Source organism: Symphalangus syndactylus, chromosome 7 (genome assembly GCF_028878055.3).
Source record: "Symphalangus syndactylus isolate Jambi chromosome 7, NHGRI_mSymSyn1-v2.1_pri, whole genome shotgun sequence".
NCBI classification, from domain to species: Eukaryota; Metazoa; Chordata; class Mammalia; order Primates; family Hylobatidae; genus Symphalangus; species Symphalangus syndactylus.
The window spans coordinates 122,834,172-122,861,825 of record NC_072429.2 but is presented as its reverse complement, the minus strand read 5'-3'; the positions used below and the strand labels follow the sequence as shown (position 1 = coordinate 122,861,825).

General features: G+C 41.1%; 2 protein-coding genes across 3 annotated transcripts in view; one reads left to right on the top strand and one right to left on the bottom strand.

Moving 5' to 3' along the window:
• FER1L6 (fer-1 like family member 6) overlaps positions 1-27,654 on the bottom strand; it is a 260,996-nt gene that overhangs the window by 93,469 nt on the left and 139,873 nt on the right. For both annotated transcript variants that reach the window (XM_055287184.2, XM_055287185.2), the window contains exons 13-18: positions 24,944-25,124; positions 18,664-18,784; positions 15,833-15,933; positions 11,328-11,418; positions 7,395-7,514; positions 5,470-5,622 (exon numbers count right to left, since the gene is read on the bottom strand). In XM_055287184.2, coding sequence (XP_055143159.1) covers positions 5,470-5,622; positions 7,395-7,514; positions 11,328-11,418; positions 15,833-15,933; positions 18,664-18,784; positions 24,944-25,124 — 767 coding nt within the window. The remainder of the gene's footprint in view (positions 1-5,469; positions 5,623-7,394; positions 7,515-11,327; positions 11,419-15,832; positions 15,934-18,663; positions 18,785-24,943; positions 25,125-27,654) is intronic.
• LOC129486785 (putative uncharacterized protein FER1L6-AS1) lies at positions 13,334-15,733 on the top strand. Its single transcript, XM_055287194.1, has 3 exons — positions 13,334-13,483; positions 14,895-15,086; positions 15,659-15,733. The coding sequence occupies exons 1-3, from the start codon at positions 13,334-13,336 to the stop codon at positions 15,731-15,733; spliced, it is 417 nt and encodes a 138-aa protein (XP_055143169.1).

Below are 27,654 nucleotides of genomic sequence, written 5' to 3'. Positions count from 1 at the left end.
AGAAAACCAAACACTGCATGTTCTCATTCATAAGTGGGAGTCGAACAATGAGAACACATGGACAGGAACATCACACACCAGGGCCTGTCGGGGGGTGGGGGACAAGAGGAGGGAAACCATTAGGACAAATACCTAATGCATGCAGGGTTTAAAACCTAGATGACAGGTTGATAGATGCAGCAAAGCACCATGGCACACGTTAACCTATGTAACAAACCTGCACATTGTGTACATGTATCCTGGAACTTAAAAGTAAAATAATCAAATATAAAAAAGTTAAAGATGTTTCCCAACTGCAGGACTTCTTGGAACCTTCCACTGGTGAGTGGGCACTGTGACACTGCAAGAGTTTCCAAGGTTACAACTGCAACTTCTTAAAAGCATTTGAACATGGAACATTTACAGAGTCACTCAAAGAACAGCAGCTCCACAGAATAAAGTTTGAGGAAACTTTAGCTTAGAGAGTTTAGAGATTTACGTTCCATGTTCCCCTCCCCGCCCCCACCCACCTTCACTTCCTATTTCCCAGCTAAAAAACTGGAGTGAGTGGCAGATGAGGGAATACTCAGTGTCCCTGGTGCAGCCTTTGCTTTTTCTGGTCTTGCCCATTCAGTGAAGAGAAAGGGGCATAAAGAGAGATGGGGGGTGAGAGGGGACTTAAAGTCAGGAGTGAAAATCAAAACAGAAATGAAAATGGTCTCGCTGAATCATCTTATCAAGATATTTTATCAAGTTTATATAACTGGATTCAACAAGATCCAGAAAGCTACTGCCCAGAGCAATTCCAATGGCAAAAGGAAAATACAAATAAAGAAATAAGCTAAGGCTTACAGATGAAGATAATATTCAGATGATGAATGCTCCAGGGCAAAAGTTCTGCATTCTCAACTCTTCTAACCTCTGACTTTATTTGACAGCTGTTCTTTGTTCTAATTTTAAATAGTGCCAGGATACTCAAAATATTTAGAAGTCAGTAACTTTATACCACCTTTCTAGTATTTTTAGCACAGGGCCTTCTGAAGTGATTTGCTATTTTTAAGATAAATATTTCTTGCCTCCTTAGCATTCTTTGAATGGAGAAAGTTAAAGAAAATTCTTGATAATTGTGGTGAATGACTTGGGTGAAAGACTTTGTTTTTCAGTTATAGTTTTACTGGAGTGGGCTTAAAAGCCATTTTAGGCCAGGCACAATGGCTCTCGTCTGTAATCTCAGTGCTTTGGGAGGCCAAGGAAGGCAGAGGAATCACTTGAGGCCAGGAGTTTGAGATAACCCTGGGTTACATAGTAAGATCCCATCTCTATGAGAAATAAAAATTAGCCAGATGTGGTGGCACATGCCTGCAGACCTAGCTATTCAGGAGGCTAAGGTGGGAGGATTGCTTGAGCCTAGGAGTTCAAGGCTGCAGTGGGCTGTGATTTTACCACTGCACTCCAGACTTTGCAATAGAGTAAGGTGCTGTCTCTAAAACAAAATCATTTTACATACATGACAGAAAATAACACGGAGAGCCTCAAACAACTCACTGGATATGAGGGGGACAAAATTACAGCAATGTCCTCTGGGAATGTGGATGTCTAGTTGTTTGAATGCCAGCATTTATTGAGTGATTACTCTGTGAGGCACAACTACGTGTTCTTTACTTGCATTTATTCACTTGTTCCACACCATAATCTCCATTTAATGAATGAAAAATAGGATGAACATTCTTTATCCATTTGAAGGTTGAAGAATGTTAAATTGCCCAAGGTCATACAACTAGTATATATTGGCCCTGGAATTCTGTTATGGGTTGAATTGTGGTCCCACAAAATTTTTATGTTGAAGTTCTAATCCCCAACACCCAAAATATGACCTTATTTGGAAATAGGGTCAATGCAGATATAATTAGTTAAGTTAAAATGACATTGTACTGGAGTAGGGTACGTCCCTAATCCCATATGACTGGAGTCATAAAAATAATGTCATATGAAGGGACAGACACAGAGGAACAATGTCATATGGAGATTGGCACCATTCTAGTAAAAGCCATGGAACCAACCAGAAGCCAGAAGAGAGACCTGGAACATGTTCTTCCCTAACACCTTCAAGGCATCATGGCCCTGCCAACACCTTGACCTAGGACTTCTAATCTTCAGAACCATGAGATAACACATCTCTGTTGTTTAAGACAGTCAGTTTATGCTACTTTGTAAGTAGCCCTAGTGATCTAAAACAAATTCCAGCCCAAATTCACCTTATTTCAAAGTCTATGCTTTAAACCATTATCCCACACTGCGTCTCATGCTTAATAATAGGGGCCTTCTGTCTGCAACATTTAACAATCACATCTATAGTAAACTCTTGAGGTTGGTCAGCACTTAGAGGCTATTTAATTTAGCTGCCTGCTGCCATGTTTATGTCAAATAGTTGCCTAGGGTGTGCTAACACCTCTAAGGATGAGGAATGCATTATGGACTTCCATTTAGGAAACTATTTCCCTGTAATGTCTTTGTAGGGCCTGATTTTACCTGCTGGATCTCTCTCTCTCTCTCTCCTACACTTCCCCTCCATCTATATACTAGCCCCACAAACACTGAAACTACTGTCTCATGCTGTCAAATCTCCTGAGCTAAGAACTACTATCTCTTTACCTGTTCCTCTATCTCTATGGCATGATTTTGAGCCTTTTCACCCTCCCTGAGCTAGTAAAGGAATAATTATGTTATAGCAAGAAACCAGAACTGATATTAGGAGGACAGTCAGCCATGAGTTAGGAAAAGTTAATCAGTCAACTTGTACTCTTGTCAGTTGCTGGTGGGGGTAAAGGCTTTGGACACATTTTCCTCTTATTCATTCATTTCTACTTACTGGGATAAAAATATATTTGTAGTGGAGGTAAAATACCCAGGGCCTCCAAGCAAAGCTCAAATCTTGAGTTAGAGACAGTAGAATCCGTCCAGAGATCCATGTCTATAAGGGCCCACCCAGAAGGCATCTGGGGACTCTGTCTTGATGAAGGGTGTGGGACCCTCAAGTTGAAAATTTTATATTTTTACAATTTAAGGTCACAAGGAATCCTGAACTAGCTGTTCTGTCCTTCTTCCAATTTTCTTTGAAGCTATTTTAAAATATAGATTAACTCATGTGAGAAGATGCCATAAACAAATTACACAAGTGAAAAGGTAGTGAGGAAACTGATAGAAAAATATTCACTCTAAGAAAACATAGATGACACAAACAAATGCAAATACCTCGCATGCTCATGGATTGGAAGAATCAATATCGTGAAAATAAGCATACTGCCCCAAACAATCAACAGATTCAATGCCCTTCCTATCAAAATACCAACGTCATTTTTTACAGAATTAGAAAAAAACTATCCTAAAATTCATATGGAGCTAAAAAAGAGCCCAAATTGCCAAAGCAATCCTAAGGAAAAAGAACAAATCTGGAGGCATCACATTACCTGACTTCAAATTATACAAGGCTATAGTTACCAAAACAACATGGTACTGGTATAAAAGTAGATATATAGGCCAGTGGAATAGAATAGAGAACCTAGAAATGAAGTCAAATATTTATAACCAACTGATCTTCAGCAAAGCATACAAAAACACAAATTGGAGAAAGGATGCCTTATCAATAAATGGTACTGGGAAAACGAGATAGCCACATGTAGAAGAATGAACCTGGATCTCTATTTCTCACCATATACAAAAAATTAACTCAAGATGGATTAAAGACTTAAATCTGAGACCTGAAACCATAAAAACTCTAGAAGAAAACCTAGAAAAAAGTCTTCTGGTAAAGAATTTATGACTAAGACACCAAAAACAAATGCAACAAAAACAAAAATAAATGGTACCTAATTAAACTAAAAAGCTTCAGCACAGCCAAAGAATCATCAGAGTAAACAGAAACCTACAGAATGGGAGAAAAGATTTGCAAATTATGCATTCCATAAAGGACTAATATCCAGAATCTACAAGGAACTCAAACAAATCAACATGAAAAAAATAAATAATTCCATTAAAAAGTGGATAAAAGACATGAATAGACATCTCCCCAAAGAAGATATACAAATGGCCAACAAACATATGAAAATAATGCTCAACATCACTAATCATCAGGGAAATGCAGATTAAAACAATGACTAAGATACCACCTTACCCCAGCCAGAATGGCCATTATTAAAAAGGCAAAAAACAATAGATGTTGGCATGGATGTAGCTAAAAAGGAATGCTTTTATACAGCTGATGGGACTGTAAATTAGCACAACTGCTATGGAAAACAGCATGGAGATTTCTCAAAGAACTAAAAGTAGACCTACCATTCAACCCAGCAATCCCACTACCCACTACTGGGTATCTACCCAAAGAAAAAGATCAAAAAGACACCAGCATGTATATGTTTATTGTAGCACAATTCAAAATTGCAAAGTTATGGAATCAACAACCTAAGTGTCCATCACCTGATGACTGGATTAAGAAAATGTGATATATATACACCATGAAATACAACTCAGCCATAAGAAAGAATGAAATAACGTCTTTTGCAGCAACTCGAATGGAGCTGGAGGCCATTACTTAGTGAAGTAACTCAAGAATGGAAAACCAAATACTGTATGTTCTCACTTATAAGCAGGAATTAAGCTATGGGCATGAAAAGTCATACAGAGTGGTATAATGGACACTGAAAACTCAGAAAGGGGGAGGGTGGGATGGGGATGAGGGACAAAAAACTACCTATTCATACATTGTACACTACTCAGGTGACAGTTACACTGAAATTCTGGATTTCACCACTATTCAACTTATCCAGGTAATCACAAACCACTTGTAACCCTAAAGCTACTGAAATAAAAAAAATAAAAAAAAAAATTGGCCAGGTACGGTGGCTCACGCTTGTAATCCCAGCACTTTGGGAGGCCGGGGCAGGCAGATCACAAGGTCAGGAGTTTGAGACCAGCCTGGCCAACATAGTGAAACCCCGTCTCTACTAAAAATACAAAAAATTAGCTAGGCATGGTGGTGGGCATCTGTAATCCCAGCTACTTGGGAGGCTGAGGCAGGAGAATCACTTGAATCCGGGAGGCGGAGGTTGCAGTGAGCCGAGGTTGCGCCACTGCACTCCAGCCCAGGCAACAGTGCAAGACACTGTCTCGAAAAAAAAAAAAAAAAAAAAACCTTAAGGTTCATTGTTATTAATACTAGTAATCAAAGAGGTAAAAATTAAAGTAACCCATTAGATTAAAAAAGAAACTTATGTGTATCTGGTGATGTAACAGTTAAAAAAATTGAAAAAATTCCACCTAAAGGTGGTCTACTGAATTGCAATTTGAACCAAGAGGCACCAAGGTGTTCTAGTTGTCCTCCTACCTTTGAAAGCACTGGGGAACGGTCAGAGCCATGGACACACACTAGAAAGTCTGAGCCACCCTAGGGAAACAGAAATCTCCCTTCTTTTAGTTAAAATACTGCACACTTACTTTGAGGAAGTGAGTTTTTATCTTGCCGCAGTGTTTGCCCATCTGCCCCGCGACAGGGGAATAGAGGAGGTCTTTGGAGGCGATGCGGGCATAGGCCACTCTCCTGTTGTTGCTGAGCATCCAGATGAAAACGTCAGGGATAGTGTGCTGGGGCTGTGGGAACAGAGGGAGTTGGGATTGAATAGGACTGGGATTTGAAAGGTTGGTATTGAACAAAGGCACTTGGAGAGTTCTGCTATCCTGAAATATTCCCTCTTCGACAAAACAAACGCTGTGACTGACACCATCTAGGCACTGAAACATCTATGCCATCAAGCAAATTAAGTGCAGTTTCCTAGAGAAGAGAAAGCCTTACTTAGGTCATGAACTAAAAGTGCATACAGCCAGGCGCAGCGGCTCATGCCTGTAATCCTAGCACTTTGGGAGGCCAAGGCGCGTGGATCATGAGGTCAGGAGTTCGAGATCATCCTGGCCAATATGGTGAAACCACGTCTCTACTAAAAATACAAATATGAGCCGGGTGTAGTGGCACTCGCCTATAGTTTCAGCTACTTAGGAGGCTGAAGCAGAAGAATCGCTTGAACCCAGGAGGCGGAGGAGGTTGCAGTGAGCCGAGATCATGCCACTGCACTCCAGCCTGGGAGACACAGCAAGACTCCGTCTCAAAAACATAAGTAAATAAATAAAGTGCCTACAAACCCATGTGCCAAATTGCTCATATGAGAACATGCAAGTTGGATCTGTGATTTGGCATCTTTGGTAGCCTACTTTTCTCATCTGCAGGACAAACACTTTTGCACAACTTCCCATGGATTTCTTTTCCAATCTTGTTACAATGATTTAGTTTTAAGCACTCCTCAGAGTCAGATAACATTTCCAGAATATTCAAATGAAACAACAAAAACAAAAATCTATGAATATCTTTGAATGACCTTCCTTACACTTGCTCTTAGCAAGTATTTCTACAAGGAACTATATACCTATAATATGACTGCAAAATATTTTAGTTCCATTTTAAGTGGTTATTCAGCAGGAACTCAGCTAAATTGCACAGGAAATTAGACTTTAAAGTTGAATTAATCAAGATAAGAACAGTGGAGTTCCATGCCAAGTGGCCCATTATGTTATGGATGTTCGAAATGCACATTTCTTCACAAACAAAACTCTCAAAACAAAAAGGAAGTATATTGTTATAAACAAGGGTTTGACATTCCTGGACTGGAAGCAGATGCTCTGTCTTTCCAATCCCTAGTGATCAGTTATAACTAATCCCAGAAGAGGACATCCCTTCTCTCTTCTGAGTGCTTATTCAAATTCCTGCGTCTACTGACTGCCTGTTTCACCGAGTAATATGCCTCCAGGGAATGACTGATTTGCAAGAAGAACTACAACTGTCAAGAAAAACAGAAGCAGTAAATCTCTCTCCCTGAAATCTTCCCACGTAAAACCCTGTTTTAGAAGTTTCTACACATTTGCAGGCTTCAAGAACGAGTGTCAGTATCTGACAGATGCAAGTATGAGGGCTGTTTTTAAACAGGTCATTCTAGAAGTCACCAGAAGACACTGTTTACAACTAACTTTAAAATCAGAAGCTGCTGTGCCCTTTACTGGGCACGAATTTAAATCCTTTTATAGTTGAAAACCTATCAAAGTTCCTGTGCTTATGTTGACTTCACTTGAGCCCATTAGCGAATGTGCCTTTTATTTTGATGAATGTTCAGGCTTTGTGAAAAAAAAAATCAATAAAGCTGTACTTGTTTGGTTTAATTTAAAAATCTCTTCTCTAAACTAGGAGTGCCTGCGTAGCCCCCTAGGGCTGGGGAGAAAAACATTGATTCATATTTCACCCGTACCAACCATTCAAACCTCCCTGGAAGACATTCAGTCTAACCTTCCAAATGAGGTTTGCCTTTAGAGTCAGTTACCTCATCAACAAGAAAGCGGATTTTTTCCACAAAGTTTTGGGCTTCATGAATCATTTCATCAACAGATAACTTTTTCTTCTGCTGCTGAATGATCCCCTTGGCTTCCTTGCACATTGCTTCCTAAAACAAGACAAAAGTCAGTGTGGGTCTTTCAAGAGATCTGGACAACAAGCAGCGTCCTGTTGCTGAAGAGACCTGAAGGTCCTGGTGAGCTCCACACTGAGTCACTCACGTGGACTGTTCCAGGGTCTGCCACCGTGCACACTGCCTCCTTGGTGGAAATTTCACAGGATTATGGAGGCAGTAATATCATCTCACCTCTGCTTGACAGATGAGAAGCTGAAGCCCAGAAAGGCCACAGGCTTATCAAGGTCACATGGCTTATTAACCAGCACCTGAATCCAAGCTGATATGGTTTGGCTGTGTCCCACCCAAATATCATCTTGAATTGTAATTCCCATAATCCCCACGTATCATGGGAGGGACCCAGTGGGAGGTAATTTAATCATGGAGGCGTTTACCCTCATGCTGTTCTCGTGATAGTGAGTAAGGTTCTCATGAGATCTGATGGTTTTATAAGAAGCTTTTCCCCCTTTTGCTTGGCACTTCTCTTGCCTGCCACCATGTAAGATGTGACTTGCCCCTCCTTGCCTTCCACCATGACTGGAGGCCACCATGGCCTCCTAGCCATGTGGAACTGTGCATCAATTAAACCTCTTTCCTTTATAATTACCCAGTCTTGGGTGTGTCTTTATTAGCAGTGTGAGAACAGACTAATACACAGGCTTTCTGATATTTAACAACAACTACTATGATAATAGCAGCTTAAGGTGTACTGAGCTGTTCCTCTGTGCCAGGCAACATTCTAACCACTGTATTAATCCTTTGTTACTCCTCATAACAGCCTTATGAGGTAGGTTCTATTTTTCCCATTTTACAGATGAGGAAGCAGTAATGCAGCTACTGAATGGCAGACCCAGAGCTGACCCCCAGCTGCATCCAGAGTCTACATGCATAACCACCGCTCTCACCACCTCTTCCCAGAGGTGTGGTGGCTGCTTTCAGACCAAGAAGACATCGTATGAGAAATGCTGCCAGAAAGCTCAGTATAAGTGGTTGGAAAACCCAAAAGTGTTTATTTTGATTCATTTGTTCAGCTCACATTTATGTGCTTAGGAAAAAAAAAAATTTTCAGTGACTTCTAAGGCCCTGTGTGAGTTGGCCCTGCCACTGTCTGCTTCATCTTGTAATATTCCTTCCTCAGTCACTGTGCCTCAGGCACACTGGTCCTCAGAATCCCTAGAACATGACAAACTTTGTCCATCCTAAAGCTGGTGTATTAGTCTGTTCTCATGCTGCTAATAAAGACATATCCAAGACTGGGTAATTTATAAAGGAAAGAGGTTTAATGGAGAACTCACAGTTCTACATGGCTGGGGAGGACTCATGGGGAGAATCATGGGGAAGGCAAGGAGGAGCAAGTCATGTCTTACATGGATGGCAGCAGGCAAATAAAGAGAGATTGTGCAGGGAAACTACCCTTTATAAACCATCAGATCTCATGAGACTTACTCACTATCATGAAAATAGCATGAGAAGATCTGCCCCTACGATGCAATTACCTCCCAGCAGATCCCTCCCACAACACGTGAGAGTTCAAGATGAGATTTGGGTGGGGACGCAGCCAAACCATATTAGCTGGTATGCTTGGTGTTTCCTCTTGCTCAAATGCTCTTCCTAGACTCTACATGGCTGGTTTCTTCTCATCTTTCAGGCCTCAACTTAAATGTCACCACTGTATTACATTTCCCCATGTTTTCCTGATCCCTGTGGCTTCTTAGAATTTCCTTTTGAATCACAATCTGTAATAATTTTTATGTATTTTCTGTTTACCTGTCTATCTTCTGTCTTAATCATTGATGTGTAAACTTCAGTAGGACAAGGGCCTCCTCTGTCTTGTCCTTACTGTATGCTCAGTGTCTAACAGAGCTCCTGGCACATAGGTGTTAAATAAATATTTATGGAATGAATGAACTACTCAATCTAGAAATTCCTCAAGGACAAGCACCAAGTTCTTCTACCTTTGTTCCCAGCATCTAGAGGAGTGTGTGGCACATAGGAAGCCTCTGCTAATGTTATACACCAGGCACTATGCTTGGAGCCCAGGTCTGGGACAGGGAGAAGAAATAATGCTTTATTTCCCTGAGACATTGACAGTTTGGTGAGGTGAAAATAATACATGCACATAATTAAACTGTATGAAGCACTGTGGTATTAGACAGGGGCAAAGCTGGTTACCTGGAGAATATGACATTTGAGCTGAATTTTAAAATGTGAATAGAATTCGTCAGAGAGTAAGAAGACAGAGGGAACAGTTACATGTGAATATACATAATCATCGAGGATTCAAAATTGTCAGAGCATAGATACATGGGAATGAACTAAAGACGGATAAGGTTGGGATGCTAGGTTGGGACCAGATAGTAAATACCCCAATGTATCATGCAAAAGAGATTTAGATTTTATCCTATGAATGATTGAGATAACCCAGTGATTTTTTAAAACAATAATGATCTAATCAGGCTTGTATTTTAGAAAGAACATGCTGGTTGTAATACAGAAGATGGATTAGAGGAAGACTTTTGCCATACTCTAGAACAGAGATGCTAAGAAACTCAGTTTAGACAGTGACTCTGAAGATGAAGAAGTGGAGTTCGTTCCAGAGTCATTAAGAGGCAGAATCTACAGCACCTAGTATTCAAATGGCTACTTAAGGTGAGAGATAAAGAGCCAATGTTGAAGCTTAGCCTTGTTTGAGCAGTAAGTCTAGCTGGCGGTGCCAATGCAGGATGTGGAACAAGTTGAGATAAGGTGATGGGCTCAGTAGGATACACAGAGTTTGGAGTGATATGAGATAAGCATGGAGATGCCCACTAGGAGGCTGGAAAGGCAGGTCTAGAGATGGAGAGGGAGACCTAGGCCACTAAAAAAAGATATTGAAATGATCAGGCCAAGGGCTGTCAGACAATGTGAGGACAGAACTCTGCAGAAAACATGAAGTAGAGGGAAGCTGCAGAGATAGCACTTCAGCCAGAGGTGCTGAGAAAAGCCAGCATAGGAAGAAGATCTTATTGATGGTGGGAATCTAGCCTCCCTCAAATGTTCCAGAGGACAGAAAAGAAGCATTCTGGGAAAAGGATGGATGAGGAGTTAGGAGACCTGGGTTTTAGTTTTTGGATTACAGGTAACTAGCTGTGATCTTTAGAAAAAATCATTTAATCTCTCTGAGCCCCCCTCATACTTTAAAATGTCCCTGAGAAGTCAAGCACTGAGTAATTTTTCTTTGCAGAATTATCCTGGCCTCACATGAAATGTCCCTTGGTGCCCTTGCTGGAACTGACATTTCCAGTGGAGATAATCCAGGGCCTGACTTGGTCTGGCAATTCTAGTCACCAGTCACTGAAGAAGAACTGGGCAACATTAGGCACCTAGCACATGCAGGTTCCCAGGACACAGAGGGGTAACAACTACTGACCTGCTCTCAAGAAGCGCTTATAAATTTTAACACAATTCTCAATAGGAGGAACCTGAAGTCAAGGAGCATAGTTATTTCTTTTGATCTCTTGACTTGTGAGTCAGAGGGTCAAACGAGTCTACCGCCTTTAACAAAATATGAAGGTCAAGAAAATGAGCAAGAGGTCACCTATTCTCCATCAGAGTAGGAAGTAGGACCAGTGGGCTTCTAGCTCATCCTTATAAACCTTCAATAAATGTTCATTTCTTTCCAACTTAATATTCCCTTTTCACTCTTGTCTCTGCATCCCAAAAATGTATGACCTTTAAACCTTATCCTCATTTGGTCTGTGACCCATGCCTCATCCGTGAGGTTTATTTTTAACTCTGTCCACAAAGTATAAACAGATTTTCACATACCAGCTCCTGCCAACAGAGCGTAAGTCGCTTCTTATCTAAAGTGGTTTGGTTCAACATCTTGGGCTTTTTTTCTGCTTCAGAGATAAAGGCACTATAAGAAAAGAATAACAATTTTGAAACCTACTTAGTGAAAATCCATTTATATAATTCCAGAGGTTTGCGAAAATTGTTTCTGCAATACACTGGAAAGCTTTTGAAGCCATAATACCAGTATTTTTAATTTAGGATTAAGCAACTATGTATTAACTTTTCCAAGAGACAAAATGAGAACTGGAAATGATGCCCGGACCCAACATTAGTTTTGGGGAACAGATATTTTTTTCCACTTTCTTTCAGTACAATCCATTGTGATTGCTATAAAAATTCATAACAAAACCCACAAAATACTGTTTTCCTTCATCTTACAAATTTGACACACACCGAAAGTTTGCTGAAAAGTTGTATGTAAAACAAATATTTTAGATTCAATACTTAGATGTGTCCCCACCGTTTAAAAATAATAGGAAAGACTGAGTAGTAACATTTTTTGGAGATGAAGTTAAAAATGTGTTAAATAGGAAAATAGTAAAGATTGTGACTGCAATTCAAGAAGAAAAATGTAAATGGGCTAAACGCTTGGGGAAAAAAGATATTGCCTTCACTAGTGATAACTTAAATGCTAATTAAAATTAATAACATTTTACCTATAAAAATGAAATTCAAGGTTGGCGAAGATGTTGGGAGATAGTCACTCTTCTACTCTATTGAAGGTGGGTGTAAATTCTTACAGTGTTTTAGAGGCTATTTGATAGCACCTATCAAAATTTAAATTTGATTCAAAATTAAACTAAATTACACTAGAATTCTTACCCTTCAAAAATAATTGAACAATTTGACAAGATTATGTTTACACAATCATATGTATTGTAGCACTGTTCATAGTAGCAAAATAAGTGGGAACAACTTAAATATCATTAGGGACTAGTTAAATATATCATGGCACATACATGCAATTGAATATTCAAGATATCTATTATGTGCACCTGTAAAAGGATGCCTGTGATATTTTGCTGAATGAAAAGGCAACCGGCTGAGCAAATGTGTGATATCATTTGTGAAGAAATATGGTATTTTGCCGGGCGCGGTGGCTCACGCTTGTAATCCCAGCACTTTGGGAGGCCGAGGCGGGCGGATCACGAGGTCAGGAGATCGAGACCACGGTGAAACCCCGTCTCTACTAAAAATACAAAAAAATTAGCCGGGTGTGGTGGCGGGCGCCTGTAGTCCCAGCTACTCGGAGAGGCTGAGGCAGGAGAATGGCGTGAACCCAGGAGGCGGAGCTTGCAGTGAGCCAAGATTGCACCACTGCACTCCAGCCTGGGTGACAGAGCAAGACTCCGTCTCAAAAAAAAAAAAAAAAAAAAAAGAAAGATGGTACTTTATGAGTGTGTACATGAGGGTGTATGTTTCCAAACGCACAGAAAAAAGTCCAGGAGGACAAGTCAAACTCTTCTCACTGGAGAGCAGGATTGGAGAGAGAATTGAGAAGAGCTTTCCTACTTGGTATATGTATTTTTTAAAATGATGAGCATGATCATTTCAGTGATGTGCACTTCTGATGAAAAAAATCAATTATAAAGGAAACAAAAAGGAAAGTCTAAGATGCCACACCACCCAGCCCAAGGTCCCACACCAAGCTCTACCCACTGGCAGTTGGAAGCCTCACCAGAAATCCTCCTTGGACACACTAGTAACATTACATTTTCTTTGAATTTTTTAAAAAGAATAAAAAGGATTATATTTTGAGGAGGGAATCTTCTTGCCCCAATTCCTGCCTTTTCTTGTGGCAGAAGGAATTCCATTTCACTCTCCAGAATGGATCAGTGCAGGTAGACATAATCACTTCTGATCCCTTTCCTTTCCCCACAGGGAGAAATAATTTGTTTCCTCGTTAACATTGGGGTAAATGACCACGGCACATGTTTCTGTTCATTCTTCATCTTTCAGACCCAGCCTGTCTGCTGGCTATGGACACCCTCCCTTACCTTCACGTGTCACATGGCAAGTGCCCTCTCCCTGTGAGGGGCAAGGGTGAGATGGAGGGAGAAGCCCTGGTGAGCTGCTTAGCCATGAACAGTTCAGGGGAACAGGAAGCTTGCCTTGACCTCGGGTCCAAGGTGCTTTCTCAAACCTAACTTTTCCAAATGTAAAACTAACATTTTTATCTCTGTCTTATCCTAATATTTTTTTCGGTTGGTTGTAAACTTGAAAAAGGGGGAATGATTAACTATCGTCCCAAGTAAACCCCTAACATAGAGAAGTTATTGAGCTATTAATTTGCTCATAAACAGTTTCTAAAAGTATGGATTGTGAAGCTTTTTAAAATGCTTAAAGGGAATTGCAGGTGGCACTAAACAGCTCACAGCAGAAGTAGCATATATATATATATATATATATATATATATATATACAGCTTTTATAATGAAAAACAAGAAACAAAAACTATTTCTTTTCTTTCCTTTTTTTATGAAGTAAAAATTGTTGAGTAGTTGAGAGACTGGGGAGGCAGAACTTAAAAAGCTGAACACCAGAATTTAGCTACTCCCTGCCTTTCATTAGATGAATTTCCACTCCTTTTCCATTAGTTCCATTATGACAAGTTTTCATATTTGCTCAAATCTTAACCTACTTAATTTCAAGGGTTAGTCCAAGTTGTTTCCTTAAAGGGTCAGCAGCCTCTAAGGTGGCTCCAGTGAGTCCTACCTCCTGCACTTCATGCCACTGTGTAATCCCCTCCCTTTGATGGTGGGCTGGGCCTAGTGACTTGCTTCTAACAGAACAGTCAAGAGTGATGGGCTGTCACTTCCAAGACTAGGCATGGGAGACTCTGACTTCTGTCTTGCTGGGATGTTCTGACTCTTTGTGCTTGCTGGCTCTAATGAAGCCAGCTGCTCTGTCATGAGAGGCAGTTTAGAGAGGCTCACATGGCAAAGCATTGAGGGTAGCCTCCAACCAACAGCTAGTGAGAAATCGAAGTCCTCAGCCCAATGGCCTATGAAAAACTGAATTCTGCAAATAACCACGTGAGTGATCTTGGAAGTGAATCCATCCCATTGGAACCTTGATATGACTGCAGCCAGGGAGAGACTCTGACCCAAAGGACCCAGCTGAGCCACACCTGGACCCCTGACCCACAGAAACAGTGAGATAATAACTATGGTGTTAAGCCACTGAGTTTTGGGGAAATTTGTTTCTTTGTAAAAGATAACTAACTATGCACCCTATTTTTTATCTTTTATTATATTGTCTGCCGTCTAGAATAAGGGTTACTAATTGATACTCAATATGTTGTATAAAAATTTCATTACATAGTGTTGGGACACAGAAGACAGTTCCCCAAAATATGGTGCTTCATCAGGCTGAGTGCTTTGAAAATTGCAAGGCCTCAGAAATAAGCCTCAGAACCAGGGTTTCTCTCTGACCTTTTCCATGTCTCCCTGTCTCTCTGACTCTCTTTTCCAAAGCACCAACAGAGACTCTTTAAATTTTCCTATCAGACTAAGAAAGCTTAAATGTGATTGTCTTAAGACTCCCTCCCTAGAGATCTCATCAAATAACCAGGAAAGATCAACCAACAGAGAAGAGACTGGAATGATCATCTGCCCAGAAAGACTTTTCATCTATTCTAAGGACAGCTCCAAGAGATTACCTGGGGGACTTCGTATAAAAAATAAGACAACCTGTGTTCCTGTGCAGCTTCATCCCTCACCTTCCCCTAAGGTCGGCGTCCCATCTCCCTGGTCCATTCATTCTTCCTAGTGATTTACTGTCCCTCAAAAGAACTGTCTACATTCTCCATCTCCCCCGTCCCCTCTGAAGAAGGATATATATAAGCTTCTGTACTGCACTGGGTAATTGAGTAATCACTCTGTGATTCTCCCCTGTGCACGTTAATACATTTGCATGCCTTTTCTCCTATTAATCTTCTTTTTGTCAGTTGATTTTCAGTGAGCCTTCAGAGAGGGGAGGGAAGGTTTTCCCTTGGCCCAACAATAGTATATTGAAATATACTATTCAGGCTCACCGAATAGTATATTTCACTGAAAATAGTTGATTTTCAGTGAGCCTTCAGAGAAGAGATGTTTTCCCTCAGCCCTACGATAGTATTTTATATATTAATAGCTTATTCTTCTGACCATGTAAGTGTCAAATAGTTGCCGAGTGTCTGCCACATGCACAGCACCATGTTGGTGCACTAACACGACTAGCATTTTTCTTGTTTCCTACAGTCTCTGCAGTAAGTCTTTTCCTTTGCTTTTTCCCACCTTTGATTTATGCTTGAGTTGTTTAAGTGTCAAGAAGCAGTAGTTAGTCCACAAGCACCAGTGAAATTACTGAACAAAATTAAGATGGATACAGCACTCTAAAACACCCATTTGAATGCATTTGACTACTTTTCTCAAGGTAATTAAAAGCTGAGTCCACGGAAGCTCAGCTCCGCCTATGCCGGCTGTCTCTCCCGGTACCTGCTCTGACTGATGAAGTCACTGAGCGCTGTTTTCATTTTCTCTTCAGGTGCCTCCTGTGAAATCTTGATCAATTCTCTCACTTCTTCTATACTTTCTTCCTGAAAACCACAGAGGTGGAGAGATGAGGCTGTGGGAATGAGATTGGTAGTAGAGATACTAATTGTAATGTACTAGAAATAACAGCTATTTGTTTTGTTTTGGAAACGAAGGAAGATTTATCTAGTTTTCTTGTACTTGAATTGGAAAATGCTACTGCATTCTAACTTGGAACTTTTCTTTAGTAAGTGGAATTGGTCCACATACAAGTCTTCTCCCATACTGTTCAAACTCATTGTTTCTGTTATAGATCCATTCCCTAATGGTACCATTTATTTAGAATATACCCTCTGGGGAAACCTAATAACGTGGGAAATAGCTAACCATGTAGAGTAATTAGATACAATTACCCAAAACTTCAAAAGTAATGTTCAAATCAACTTTTTACATAGGGATATAATCATATTGAATAATCCCTGAAATTAAAGGGTTCCCCAGTCTTCTGATTACATGAGTTTTGGGCCACATAATGGGACAGATTGTATATGGCAATGGCCCTATGCTTGTATACTTAATAATCACACTTTTCCTTTGGGCCTAAATTCTAGAATCCTATTTAGTGGCCTGGAGGAAAATGGCACCTAAGGAGAAGTATATGTGTTACTAGTCATTTGCTAGAATTTACGAAACTATATTCTCTACCATATCCCAAAGTCTGGTGCCTGGGGACATATGTTCCCCTCTTTATGCCTTCACTATAAGAATAGGAAGCATTGTGGCATAGTTTAGGATTTGGGCTCCGGAGTCAGATTGCCTTGGTTCAAATCCAGGCTTTATCACTTACAAGTGAATTAATCCATTTATGCCCAATTTCCTTATCTGTGGAATGGAATAATAACAGAACCCACCTACAACACTATAGGGGGTCTGAATATCTTCAAACAGTACTTGGTGGTTAGTAAACATTCAGTCATGTCTCTCATGGTGGTTAGCCATGATATGCCAAGCATGGCAGGGATACCAACACTGAGAAAGGAATTAGAAATGAATGTCACTATCGCCTCTAGGAAAAAATTCTGCTTTGCTTTGTCAAGACTCTTGGAGATAAACGATCTGTTCTGTCTGAAGAGAAGTAAGACCAGCTCAACCAAGACAGTCTGTGACCTCCATGTGCTGTGATCCCAGACTAGGCCTCCTGACCACTTTCAGAGTTTATCTCTGTGTTGCCTGGAATCCCCATGGTCAGAGACAATACTTTGTTTTACACATTGAGAGACAAGGATTATAAAGCAAATGGGACAGAGAAATTTGTTCTTGACTTAGCATAGGTTTTAATGGAACAGGAGGGTCAAGACAAGGATGATCTGGTAAGGCATGTGGGACGGAGTAGTGGGCGCATGGGAGTAGGAGAGAAGAATTTATAAAGGGGAGGTGCAAGATGTCAGAGAAACAGAGGTCCCAGCTTTCTCTCCCTCCTCGGGCTTAGGTGGGAAAACCTAGCATACTGGATACTGATTGGCACTGTTTACAGTATAAAATACTTTCAGACATTCAATTCCCTGAGTAATTATTTAGTCCCTGTCAGGTGCCAGGTATTATGCTAAATGCTGTAGAAACAGTGGCAAATAGTTATTGAACAAATAAACACACAAATATATTGTAAAGTAAGATAAGAGGTCCAAAGGAAAAGAACAGGGTGTTGGCCAGGTACAATGGCTCATGCCTATCACCCCAGCAATTTGGGAGCTGAGGCAGGAGGATTGCTTAAGCCCAGGAATTCCAGACCAGCCTGGGTAACATAGTGAGATCTTGTCTCTACAAAAAAAAAAAAAAAAAAAAAAAAGTCAGGCATGGTGGCATGCGTGCACCTGTAGTTCCAACTACTTGGGATGCTGAGGTGGGAGGATTGCCTAGGAGTTCCAGGCCAGCCTGGGCAACACAGTGAGATTCCATCTCTACAAAATATTTTAAAAATTAGCCAGGGGTGATAGTACATGCCTGTGGTCCCAGCTACATGGGAGGCTGAGGCAGGAGGATTACTTGAGCCCAGAAGTTCAAGGCTGCAGTGAGCTTTGATTGTGCCACTGCATTCCAGCCTGAGTGACAAAGCAAGACCCCTTCTCAAAAACAAAACAAAACAAAACAAAACAAAACAGGGTGTTATGTAAGAAGATAAGCAGGTAGAAGGTGTCAGACTCTTCCCTGAGGAAGTTTGAAACTGAGCCCTGGAATTTGGCTGGGTTATAAGAAGACTGGAGAGGGGAAAAGTAACAGAGGAAAAGGCATGGTGGTGGCTGCGAGGCTTAAAGGAACTTGGTTTTTTCAACATATTCAAAGGAGACCGGTGTAGTTGGAACAAAGTAAGGGAGGAAGAACTTAGGAAAGATAGGGCTATAGAGTTAGGCAGGGCCTGATCTTGTAGGCAGTTGTCCACCATGCCAGGGACTTAGGATTTTTTATTAGTTGAAGCCAGGATCTATCAATTTTGTGAGAAAGTTGTCAACTCCTGCCCTTTGGAGATTAGAAAAACAGCCCATATCTAGATCCTATAACAGCCAGAAGCAGAGCAGGGATTTGAATTCAGGTAGTTTGATTCAAGTCCAGGGATTTTGCAAAATGTGGTCTCATTCCCCTAGATTTGCATGGTAGGATCCACGCGCCCTCCAAATGCAGCATCCTCAATTTATTTGTATTTAAACTGAGGTCAACATCCTCTACTAGGTGGATTTTAAAAATCCCTTCCCCCACCACTTTCCCAATTCTCTAATCCATCACCTGTCAGAGTCACCTACCAGGAAGTCTGCCAGTTTCTCCAGCATGTTGGACCAGTGCAGCCTGAAGGTCTGGTCTCCCCAAGAGCTGATGAAATAGACACAGGGCTTCTTAGCCTCAAATGGCAAATAGTTGTAATTCCTGTGAAAACAATTAGGTCTGGAAGTTAGCTGGTAATCAGTGTTTTCCAGGCAACCCAAGTCACATGTTAATGTTTTGTATGTTCTGGGCAGGACTTGGGAGGCATGGTGACAAAACTATCAAACTTTTAACACCATCATTAGTCTATAATTGGGGAACTGTGAGCAATGAACAATGAACAGTTAGATGGCTACAATGGAGAGGTATTAACAGCTACCATCAGAACCGGAATAAAGCTTAAAAATGATCACTACAGGGCGGGATTTTTTTAGGCAGGCCTTTTTCAAGAAGGATGGCTTTATTTTTATTTAATTAATTTAATTAAGTAATTTATTTTTAAAAGGCAAGGTCTTGCTCCATCACCCAGGCTGGAGTGCAGAGGGAGGATGGTTTTAAATGACAGAGGGAAAACAGGAAGAAAAGTAACTTTTCCTTTTTAGTCTCTATGTGCCAAGCATGTGTGAAAGTCAAGATAATAAATGTATTCCATAGTGGTTGTCCCAGTCTACATTCACAACAGCAGTGTAGAAGTGTTCCCTTTCCACTGCATTCATGCCAACATCTATTATTTTTTGATTTTTTGATAATGGCCATTCTTGCAGGAGTAAGGTGGCTTTGTGCATTTTGAGCATTGTGCTTTTGATTTGCATTTGTGCATTTTGATCATTTGTGCATTTTGAGCATTGTGGCTTTGATTTGCATTTCCCTGATCATTAGTGATGTTGAGCATTTTTTCATGTCTGTTGGTCATGTGTATATCTTCTTTTGAGAATTGTCTATTCATGTCCTTAGCCCACTTTTTGATGAGATTTTTTTTCTTGCTAATTTGAGTTCCCTGTAAATTATAGATATTAGTCCTTCATCAGATGTATAGATTGTGAAGATTTTCTCCCACTCTGTGGGTTGTCTATTTACTCTGCTGTTACTTTTGCTGTGCAAAAGCTGTTTAGTTTAATTAAAGCCTACCTATTTATCTCTGTTTTTGTTGCATTTGCTTGTGGGTCCTTGGTCATACAATCTTTGCCTAAGCCAGTGTCTAGAAGGGTTTTTCCAATGTTATCTTCTAGAATTTTTATAGTTTCAGGTCTTAAAGAACTAAAAGTAGAACTACCATTTGATCCAGCAATTCCACTACTGGGTATCTACCCAGAGGAAAAGAAGTCATTATACAAAAAAGATATGCACACGCATGTTTAGAGCAACACAATTTACAATTGGAAAAATGTGGAACCAGCCCAACTGCCCATCAGTCAATGAGTGGATAAAGAAACTGTGGTGTGTGTGCGTATATATGATGGAATAGTACTCAGCCATAAAAAGGAATGAATTAATGGCATTTGCAGCAACCTGGATGTGACTGGAGACTATGATTCTAAGTGACACAACTCAGGAATGGAAAACCAAACATCATATGCTCTCATTCATAAATGGGAGCTAAGCTATGAGGATGCAAAGGCATAAGAAGGATACATGGACTTTGGGGACTTGGAGGGGAAAGGGTGGGAAGGGAGGGAGGGATAAAAGACCACAAATTGGGTTCAGCGTATACTGCTCAGATGATGAGTGCACCAAAATCTCACAAATCACTACTAAAGAATTTACTCATGTAACCAAATACCATGTGTTCCCCCAAAACCTATGGAAAAAAGCAATTTTAGAAAAGATAACAGATGTAAGTGCATTATATAAGCTGAAATTGCTAGAGAAATGTAAAAAAATAATCATACTATCAATGAGGGTAAAGGCATGTGGCCCATACTAAACTTTGGCATTTCATGGCTTGCCCATCTAACCACCTTTCCCTCCATCCACTTTTCTTCCATCCATCCATCCATCTGATATTTTTTGTTGCCAGGAATTAATGCTAGTAGATTACCTGCATGGCTAAAAAGGACAAGAGGGATAGCAAAGTAGCTAAAAGCGGAAGCTGTGGAGCCAGAAGGAATATTTAAAGATGGCAGTTGGAAATGTGAGCATGCTGATAAGAAGCAGTTAACAGTATGAGAGAGATGACAGAAAAGCAGCAGTTAATTTATAGATTTTAATTCCGAGAAGGAAGGGGATGGGTGTGGAGGTAGCTAAGCGGGGAGAAATATAACAAAAAGTTGAAGAAGTTCCCTGCCTAATGACAGCTATTTTTCTGACCAGGTTTTCCCCCAAACCCCATGTAATTTTTTCCCAAACACCTGGGACTGTGTGAAGAGAACTGTAGAAGGCTAAAGTCCATGGAATGGTTGTGACAGGATGGCATATGGAGGAAGAAGCCTCTAGAAAATAGGGGGGAGAGAGACAGAGACCAACCGACCTTTGTTTTCATTCCAAAGAGCTAAAGAGAACTTCAGCCTGAAAGAATCGATGGTTATTCTTTTTAGCTCTTCCACACAAATTTCCTCTGAAGGAGACAATAAAATTAGTGAAGGTGCCTCATAGTCTGTTCTGCAGAAAACAGACGAGCAGGTGTTTACTCAGAAGAGAAGCCACGTAAGTTTTTGGCAGAAGCTGAGGTTGTTATTACAGCAGGAGAACAAAAACAAGTTTAGAAACCAAACTGCTCTATTTTATCTCTTTAAAAATTATTGCACTAAGAATCCTGCAGATAGATAAATTCCAACCCCAAATTTTGCTTTGTCTCAAGGTTTCTTTGGTTTGGGTAATTTTGTGCTAATGATGTTCAACACCTTTGTCTCTTTGGTTCTTAGGGACCTCCTAGTCTTAGCATGTCTACGTGGACAAGGATGCTGTGGCTTCTTAGGCAAACTGCAGTGCAGCTGGAGGGCAGCAGATGGCAAGGTGCTGTGCTGTTTGTGGAAAGAGGAGACTACCAGTCTAAATGGCTGACCAGCCTTGTGACTTTGGGTCATCACATGATGACCTGTCATTGGATATCTTATTCTCCAGTCCCATTCCGGAGCTCCAGCCTAGTAAATAAGCTGCATGTGAATGCATGTGCTTTGCAAAACTGGAAAGCCCAGAACAAATCCAAGGTGACATTTTAATGGGGGCAATAAATAAATTGTGTGTGTTCATATATATGTGTACATGCATGCATATATGTGCACACATGTATAGGGGTTGTTTATAGACATAGAATTTTCCAAATCAGCTGCTGCCTCCCTGGCTTGCCACTATATAGACAGAGCCTCAATATGGTGACTAAAGAATGTATAGAAAGCCCAAAGGTACCAAAAAAATACCAGCATGACTTATTTTGATCTCCTTGAGCCAGCAGGATAGCACTGATATGAGGTGCATCCAAGGATGCTTTGAGACCTCTCTTCTCCTCCTAAACCCTTCCCCTTACCATCTTCCCCTGAAACCCCCACCAATAGTCAACAATGGCTAATCCATCAAGGTAGAGAATGTCTTCACTGCCTAGCCCCAGTGCAAAGACGCAGAGTACCTCTGAGTAGTCTCAGAACAGTCCCCCAGAACTGCAGATCCCGCTGTTCACTCACTGATGGCCTCAGTTTTGAGAATAAAGTTAAAAGAGGAATTTGTTGTTCTCTCTGGTGTTGTGAAGAACGACAGATAAACAAGTATGGCTTTCAGCGAACCAAAAAAATACCCCAAAGAAGGTGATTCTTGGAAGGCCCATGGAAGGACAGGGTTTAGAAAATTCAGGGAATGCTCAAAAACAAGAGGACAAACAGCTAAGACTATTTCAATGGACTCCTTTCTGCTTTGTCCTAAATGCTTTCCCTCAATCCCTTAAGCACATTCTCTTCCTTTAGGATGTTACTCTTTCTGTGACTTTTCCCAACTCCTTACCTCCTCCCCACTGGGATTACTCACCTGACTCTGTTCCCATAGTACTCTGTACCCAATCCAGTTATAGTAATTCCTTAACTTATTCAAAAACACTTATGAGCACCTACTGCCGTTCACTGGTCACAGAGATGAACAGATATGCGTGTGAATAAGGCATAGTCCCTGGCCTCAACATGCTCCCAGTTTAACAGAGGAGAGAGACAGGTAAAAAAGTCTTCAATCAGTGCTTGGGGGAGGTGAGGACAAAGTCCAAATCAGACTGGGGATTCAGGGAAGGGAATTGGGCTTTGTCTCAAACCTAGCAGTTCTGAGGAGGGAGATTATTGCCAGGCATAAGGAACAGTGTGTTCAAAGGTCCAGAAACAGCACACAGCAGGACATATTGGGATACTGCCATGGGGCACTGTAGTTTGGAATAGAAGAAAGAGTTTGTGGAGTGGCCAGAAACAAACGTGGAGAAGTAGACTGGGATCAAATCCATAAGCTATGACCTCTGGAATTAATCCTGAAAGCCACAGGGAGTCAATGAGTGATGTGAATCAGGAGAGTAACTGGTTCTCATAGTTTAGCGAAGGTCTTGAATAAGATCCAAGCCAGGTAGGAGGTGTTGTTGCTGTTGCTGTTTTCTAGTAATTCAGGCTGAAGGTGCCAATGGCTAGAATTTTTAAATGGCAATAGATATGAGAAATACTTAAGAACTGTATTGACTGGCTTCATCACTGAGCAGATGCAGGTAGGAAGGAAAAGAGAACAGTTGACATTTTTTTTTTTTTTTTTTTTTTTTTTTTTTTTTGAGACGGCGTCTTCCACTGTCGCCCAGGCTGGAGCACAGTGGTGCAATCTCCGCTCACTGCAACCTCCACCTCCCCGGTTCAAGCAATTCTCCTGCCTCAGCCTCCTGAGTAGCTGGGATTACAGGCATCTACCACCACGCCCTGCTAATTTTTTCTATTTTTAGTAGAGACAGAGTTTCATTATGTTGGCCAGGCTGGTCTTGAACTCCTGACCTTGCGATCCGCCTGTATTGGCCTCCCAAAGTGCTGGGATTACAGGCATGAGTTGACAATTTTCTTGTCTGTGGCTTGGAGGACTCAGAATGGTGGGCTCAGTCTATGAGATAGGAAAAATAGGGAAAGAAGAAAAGTTGTCTGTGAAGACAATGAGCCTGGTGAGTAATCTGTGGGACATCCAAGCGGAAGTGCTTAGATCTGCTGCTCAGGAAAGAGGGCTGTCTAGGAAAATAGATTTTGGAGTCCCTGTTATCCTGAGAGTGGTCATGGTTTTGTCCCCAGAGAGTGTCTAGATTGAAAAGAGCAGAGGGACTGAGGAGCGTAGAGATGTAGCCTTGTCAGGGCCTTGCAACATCTTCTCTCCTCATGCAAAATGTGGGAAGAAACATCCTATTATGAGAATCCAATAAGATCATACATATTTCAAGATCTGGCAATAAAAGACTCTCACTACACTATCCCTTCTCGTTTGATCGGTGCTTGACACCACTTTCTTTTAAAAAATTCTATAATTTTACTTCTATTTGCAGGTTGAAAATTTGCACGGATTAAAGGAGATCAGTGACAGTACATGTAAGTGCCCCCAGCTGTTTTCTGAAATTATCTTTTCTGGTGCCTGACAATTGTTTTTTTTGAGTCTTTCAGTTTTGCAAATGACTGTGTCAAAAATAAGAAATGATGTATTCAATAATTCCATCAAATTGAATTTACATAATAGCACAGAACTCAGATGAATGTAATAAGAGGGTTTGGATTGAAATTGTAAGTTCTGACCTTCCTACCTTATTTTGCTTCAGTTACAGAATAAAGGGTGCTTCAGATATGATGATCATCATCATCATTGCCCAGCCCTTAAATGAATTACCTAGATGTGTTATCTGGAGGATTGTCATGTTGCTAAAGATTCAGTTGAGTGGCACTTACCATCTTGCTCCTATTTGCACCTTGTTCTCATAGCTTAGATTAAAAAATTATGTTTCTGGACAGGCATGGTGGCTCGTGCCTGTAATCCCAGCACTTTGGGAGGCTGAGGCAGGAGGATCATGAGATCAGGAGATCGAGACCATCCTGGCCAACATGGTGAAACCCCAGCTCTACTAAAAATACAAAAATTAGCTGGGCATGGTGGTGTGCGCCTGTAGTCCCAGATACTTGGGAGGCTGAGACAGGAGAATCACTTGAACCCGGGAGGTAGAGGTTGCAGTGAGCTGAGATCACGCCACTGCACTCCAGTCTGGCGACCGAGCAAGACTCCCTCTCAAAAAAAAAAAAAAAAAATACATTTCTGATTTTAGTGAAGAACTGAAGAAAACAGTCCTAGAAATTGGACAAAATCCCACCACCAAAATCCTTGGCTGTTCTCCCAGGCTATGTCTCCTACCTGTTCCCTTCCGTCACCAGTGGCTTCTCCGGGTGAGTGGTAGAGGCCATAGGAATGGGAACATCATGGGCCACATCCCCTTGTCCTTCGTGAAGCAGTGGAAGGAGGTCTTCTTCAGCTGATTCAGCTGACTTCTTACTCCCATGATGGGACCCTCCATCAATCAGGTTTCCAAAATTACCTGCAGAGGCAGTAGCAAGGGGAAAGGGGTCAGCTGACAGTAACCAGAATCAGTCTGCTTGGCATAAAGGATCCAAGCTCATGTTCTCCCACGGCAATAAGGTAAGCTCTCATTATGAAGGTTGATAGAGCAGTGATCAGACCAACAAGACTGACAATGACGATGAGCTATCATCTCTAGCCATCTTATTTTCTCTTTTGTAATAATTACACAAATGACAAATTAGAAAATACAATCAACTAAAAAAGGAGTCATTAGAAATCACAAAACTGTTATAACCATTTTAAACATTATAGTGTATAACCTTGCACTGTCCCTGAGAACCTTGCACTATAGAGATGTTGGTAAAGAATCATATGTATGTCATTTTGTAACCTGCCTTTTTCACTAAATAAAATATCATGAACACCTTTCCAAACCTGCTTCTTCTCTAAGAGAAGACTTCTTGTCTAAATCCCCAAAGACAAAATCATGTTTAAGAGGGAGGGAGGGAGGGAGGGAGAGAGAGAGAGGACAAGCAGAGTAGGGGGAGAAGGAAGGAAAACATCATTTTTTCCTCTACAAATAGGGCAGCTTTTGTGCTACAAATACCTTTGTATAGGAATAGATATTCACTGCAGCCATATTGGTGTCACTGATCTTTCCATTTTATAATCTAATTTCAAATGCTTTAAAAGATTTAGATGAACATTCCTCTCTTTTGGAAGGAGCTCCAAAGCTAGCCATATTACAGAGTTGGTTGACTGTTCAAATCAAGAAACGTTCAGGATCAAAAGCGCATAATCACAAGGACCCCTTAACTTGGGAAGCCTTCCTAACTTCTCCTTCCCTGACCCCTGCCTCCTTTCCAGGCGGGCCAGTTGTCACTACTCTGTCTCCCTGCAGTAGTCATTGGTGGTGCCCCACCCAGATCCTCTTTACCAGGAAGGAGCCCCCAAACGCCAGATACTGAGATTGCTGCTAATAGCTTACAACAGCCACCTTCCGTGGAAAATCGCCTTCTACTAGTGGAGTCTGCCTCTCCACAGAAGATTGTAAGGCCCACTTCTTGTGCCTGAAGCCACTCACAGCTTGGTGTGGGGAAATAAAAGCCCAGCCCACTTGCCTCAAACTGGGGCCAAGTCTGTGATGCCACTCGCTTGAGAGTGCCTCACAGGATCAGGCTGTGGCTGGTCTCCCTGTCCTCAGAGACCTGCCCTATGCTCCGTCACCCGCTTCTCCCAAGAGCATGCCACCCAAACCTCACATGTATGAGAATCTTCCCAAGTTTCATTTCTGGGAACCTAACCTAAATAGGTCCCTAATGTCACATCATATTCCCATCATTCCTCTACCATCTCGTTTTCAAATAATTTACTTAGATGTCTGCAAATGTCTTGAGAATGAAAATAGTATCTTGCTAATTTTTGTGTCTCTACTGGTCATAGAACAAATGCAGGGAGGGTCTTGATTCATATTTAGTGAATCAGTGACCTTAATGTGTTTCTGTGTCCATAAGAGTCTTTCTCCCAGTTCATTCCAATTCATTCTTTTCTTCCCTTCTCCATTATTCTTACCTTAGGAATAATATTAAAATACCTGAGAGGGGCATAATAACATCCTAGAAAAAGAAGGAGACTTAGAGTTAGCAGGCCTTGTTTGAGTCCTCTTTTTAAAATTCACCAGCTATATAAGCTGAGGTGGTTATTTGGCCTCTCTGGACATCCATTATGGCTGAAACCATTGAATTTGTGGTAAATCAATCATAAACGCAGAGCATGAGAGCAGAGAAGCAGGATAATTAGATGGGGTTTTTAATAGCACAACAGGGAAGAGAATTGAGACAACTGGAAAGAGTGTGGCTAAAGGGATGAACCTTGTAGTCTGAGACGGACAGAGATGAAAGCGAAACAGAAGAAAGGATTGGGTATCTTCATGAGTCAAAAGGAAGATATTATAGTAAGAGTCAATGAGAAGAATGAAGGGCAGGGCCAGAGAATAGGCTATTGGAGAGAAGGTCAGAGGTGGGGACACTCCCATATGCAGCTCACTACCTCACTGTGGATCCCAGTCCACTAAGGGAATTTATTGCCTATGGGCAAGTTCTTCCTTGGATAGACGCCAAATCATCCCATTTTTTCATGTATGTCCATGTGTTCTTAGACCCATCCTAGAGCCCCACATCATAAGTCTCCTTCCTCTTCTCTGGTCCTTTGATGCTTGAAGCCAGCTGCCAGGTCTCTCTCAGTCCCCACCCAAACCTCTCTTCTCAGAGTGAACTCTCCTGGGTCCCTCTGCCCTCTCTATAAAGATACATGTTCCCAAAATATATCTCCATTTTCTGATCATGCAGACAGGAGATTCTTTGTTAGGCTTCCAGCTGTATGGCTTAAAAGGGCTGTATTTCATCTCTATTTTTTTCTGCTCTGTTGAAAGAGAGCTTTCTGAATATAAATCATGACCTTCTGTGATGGAATGCTCTTTCTGGGAATGGCTTTCCCAGTTGCACAATAGCCCAAGAAGATTTGGAGAGTTACATAATAACATCTAC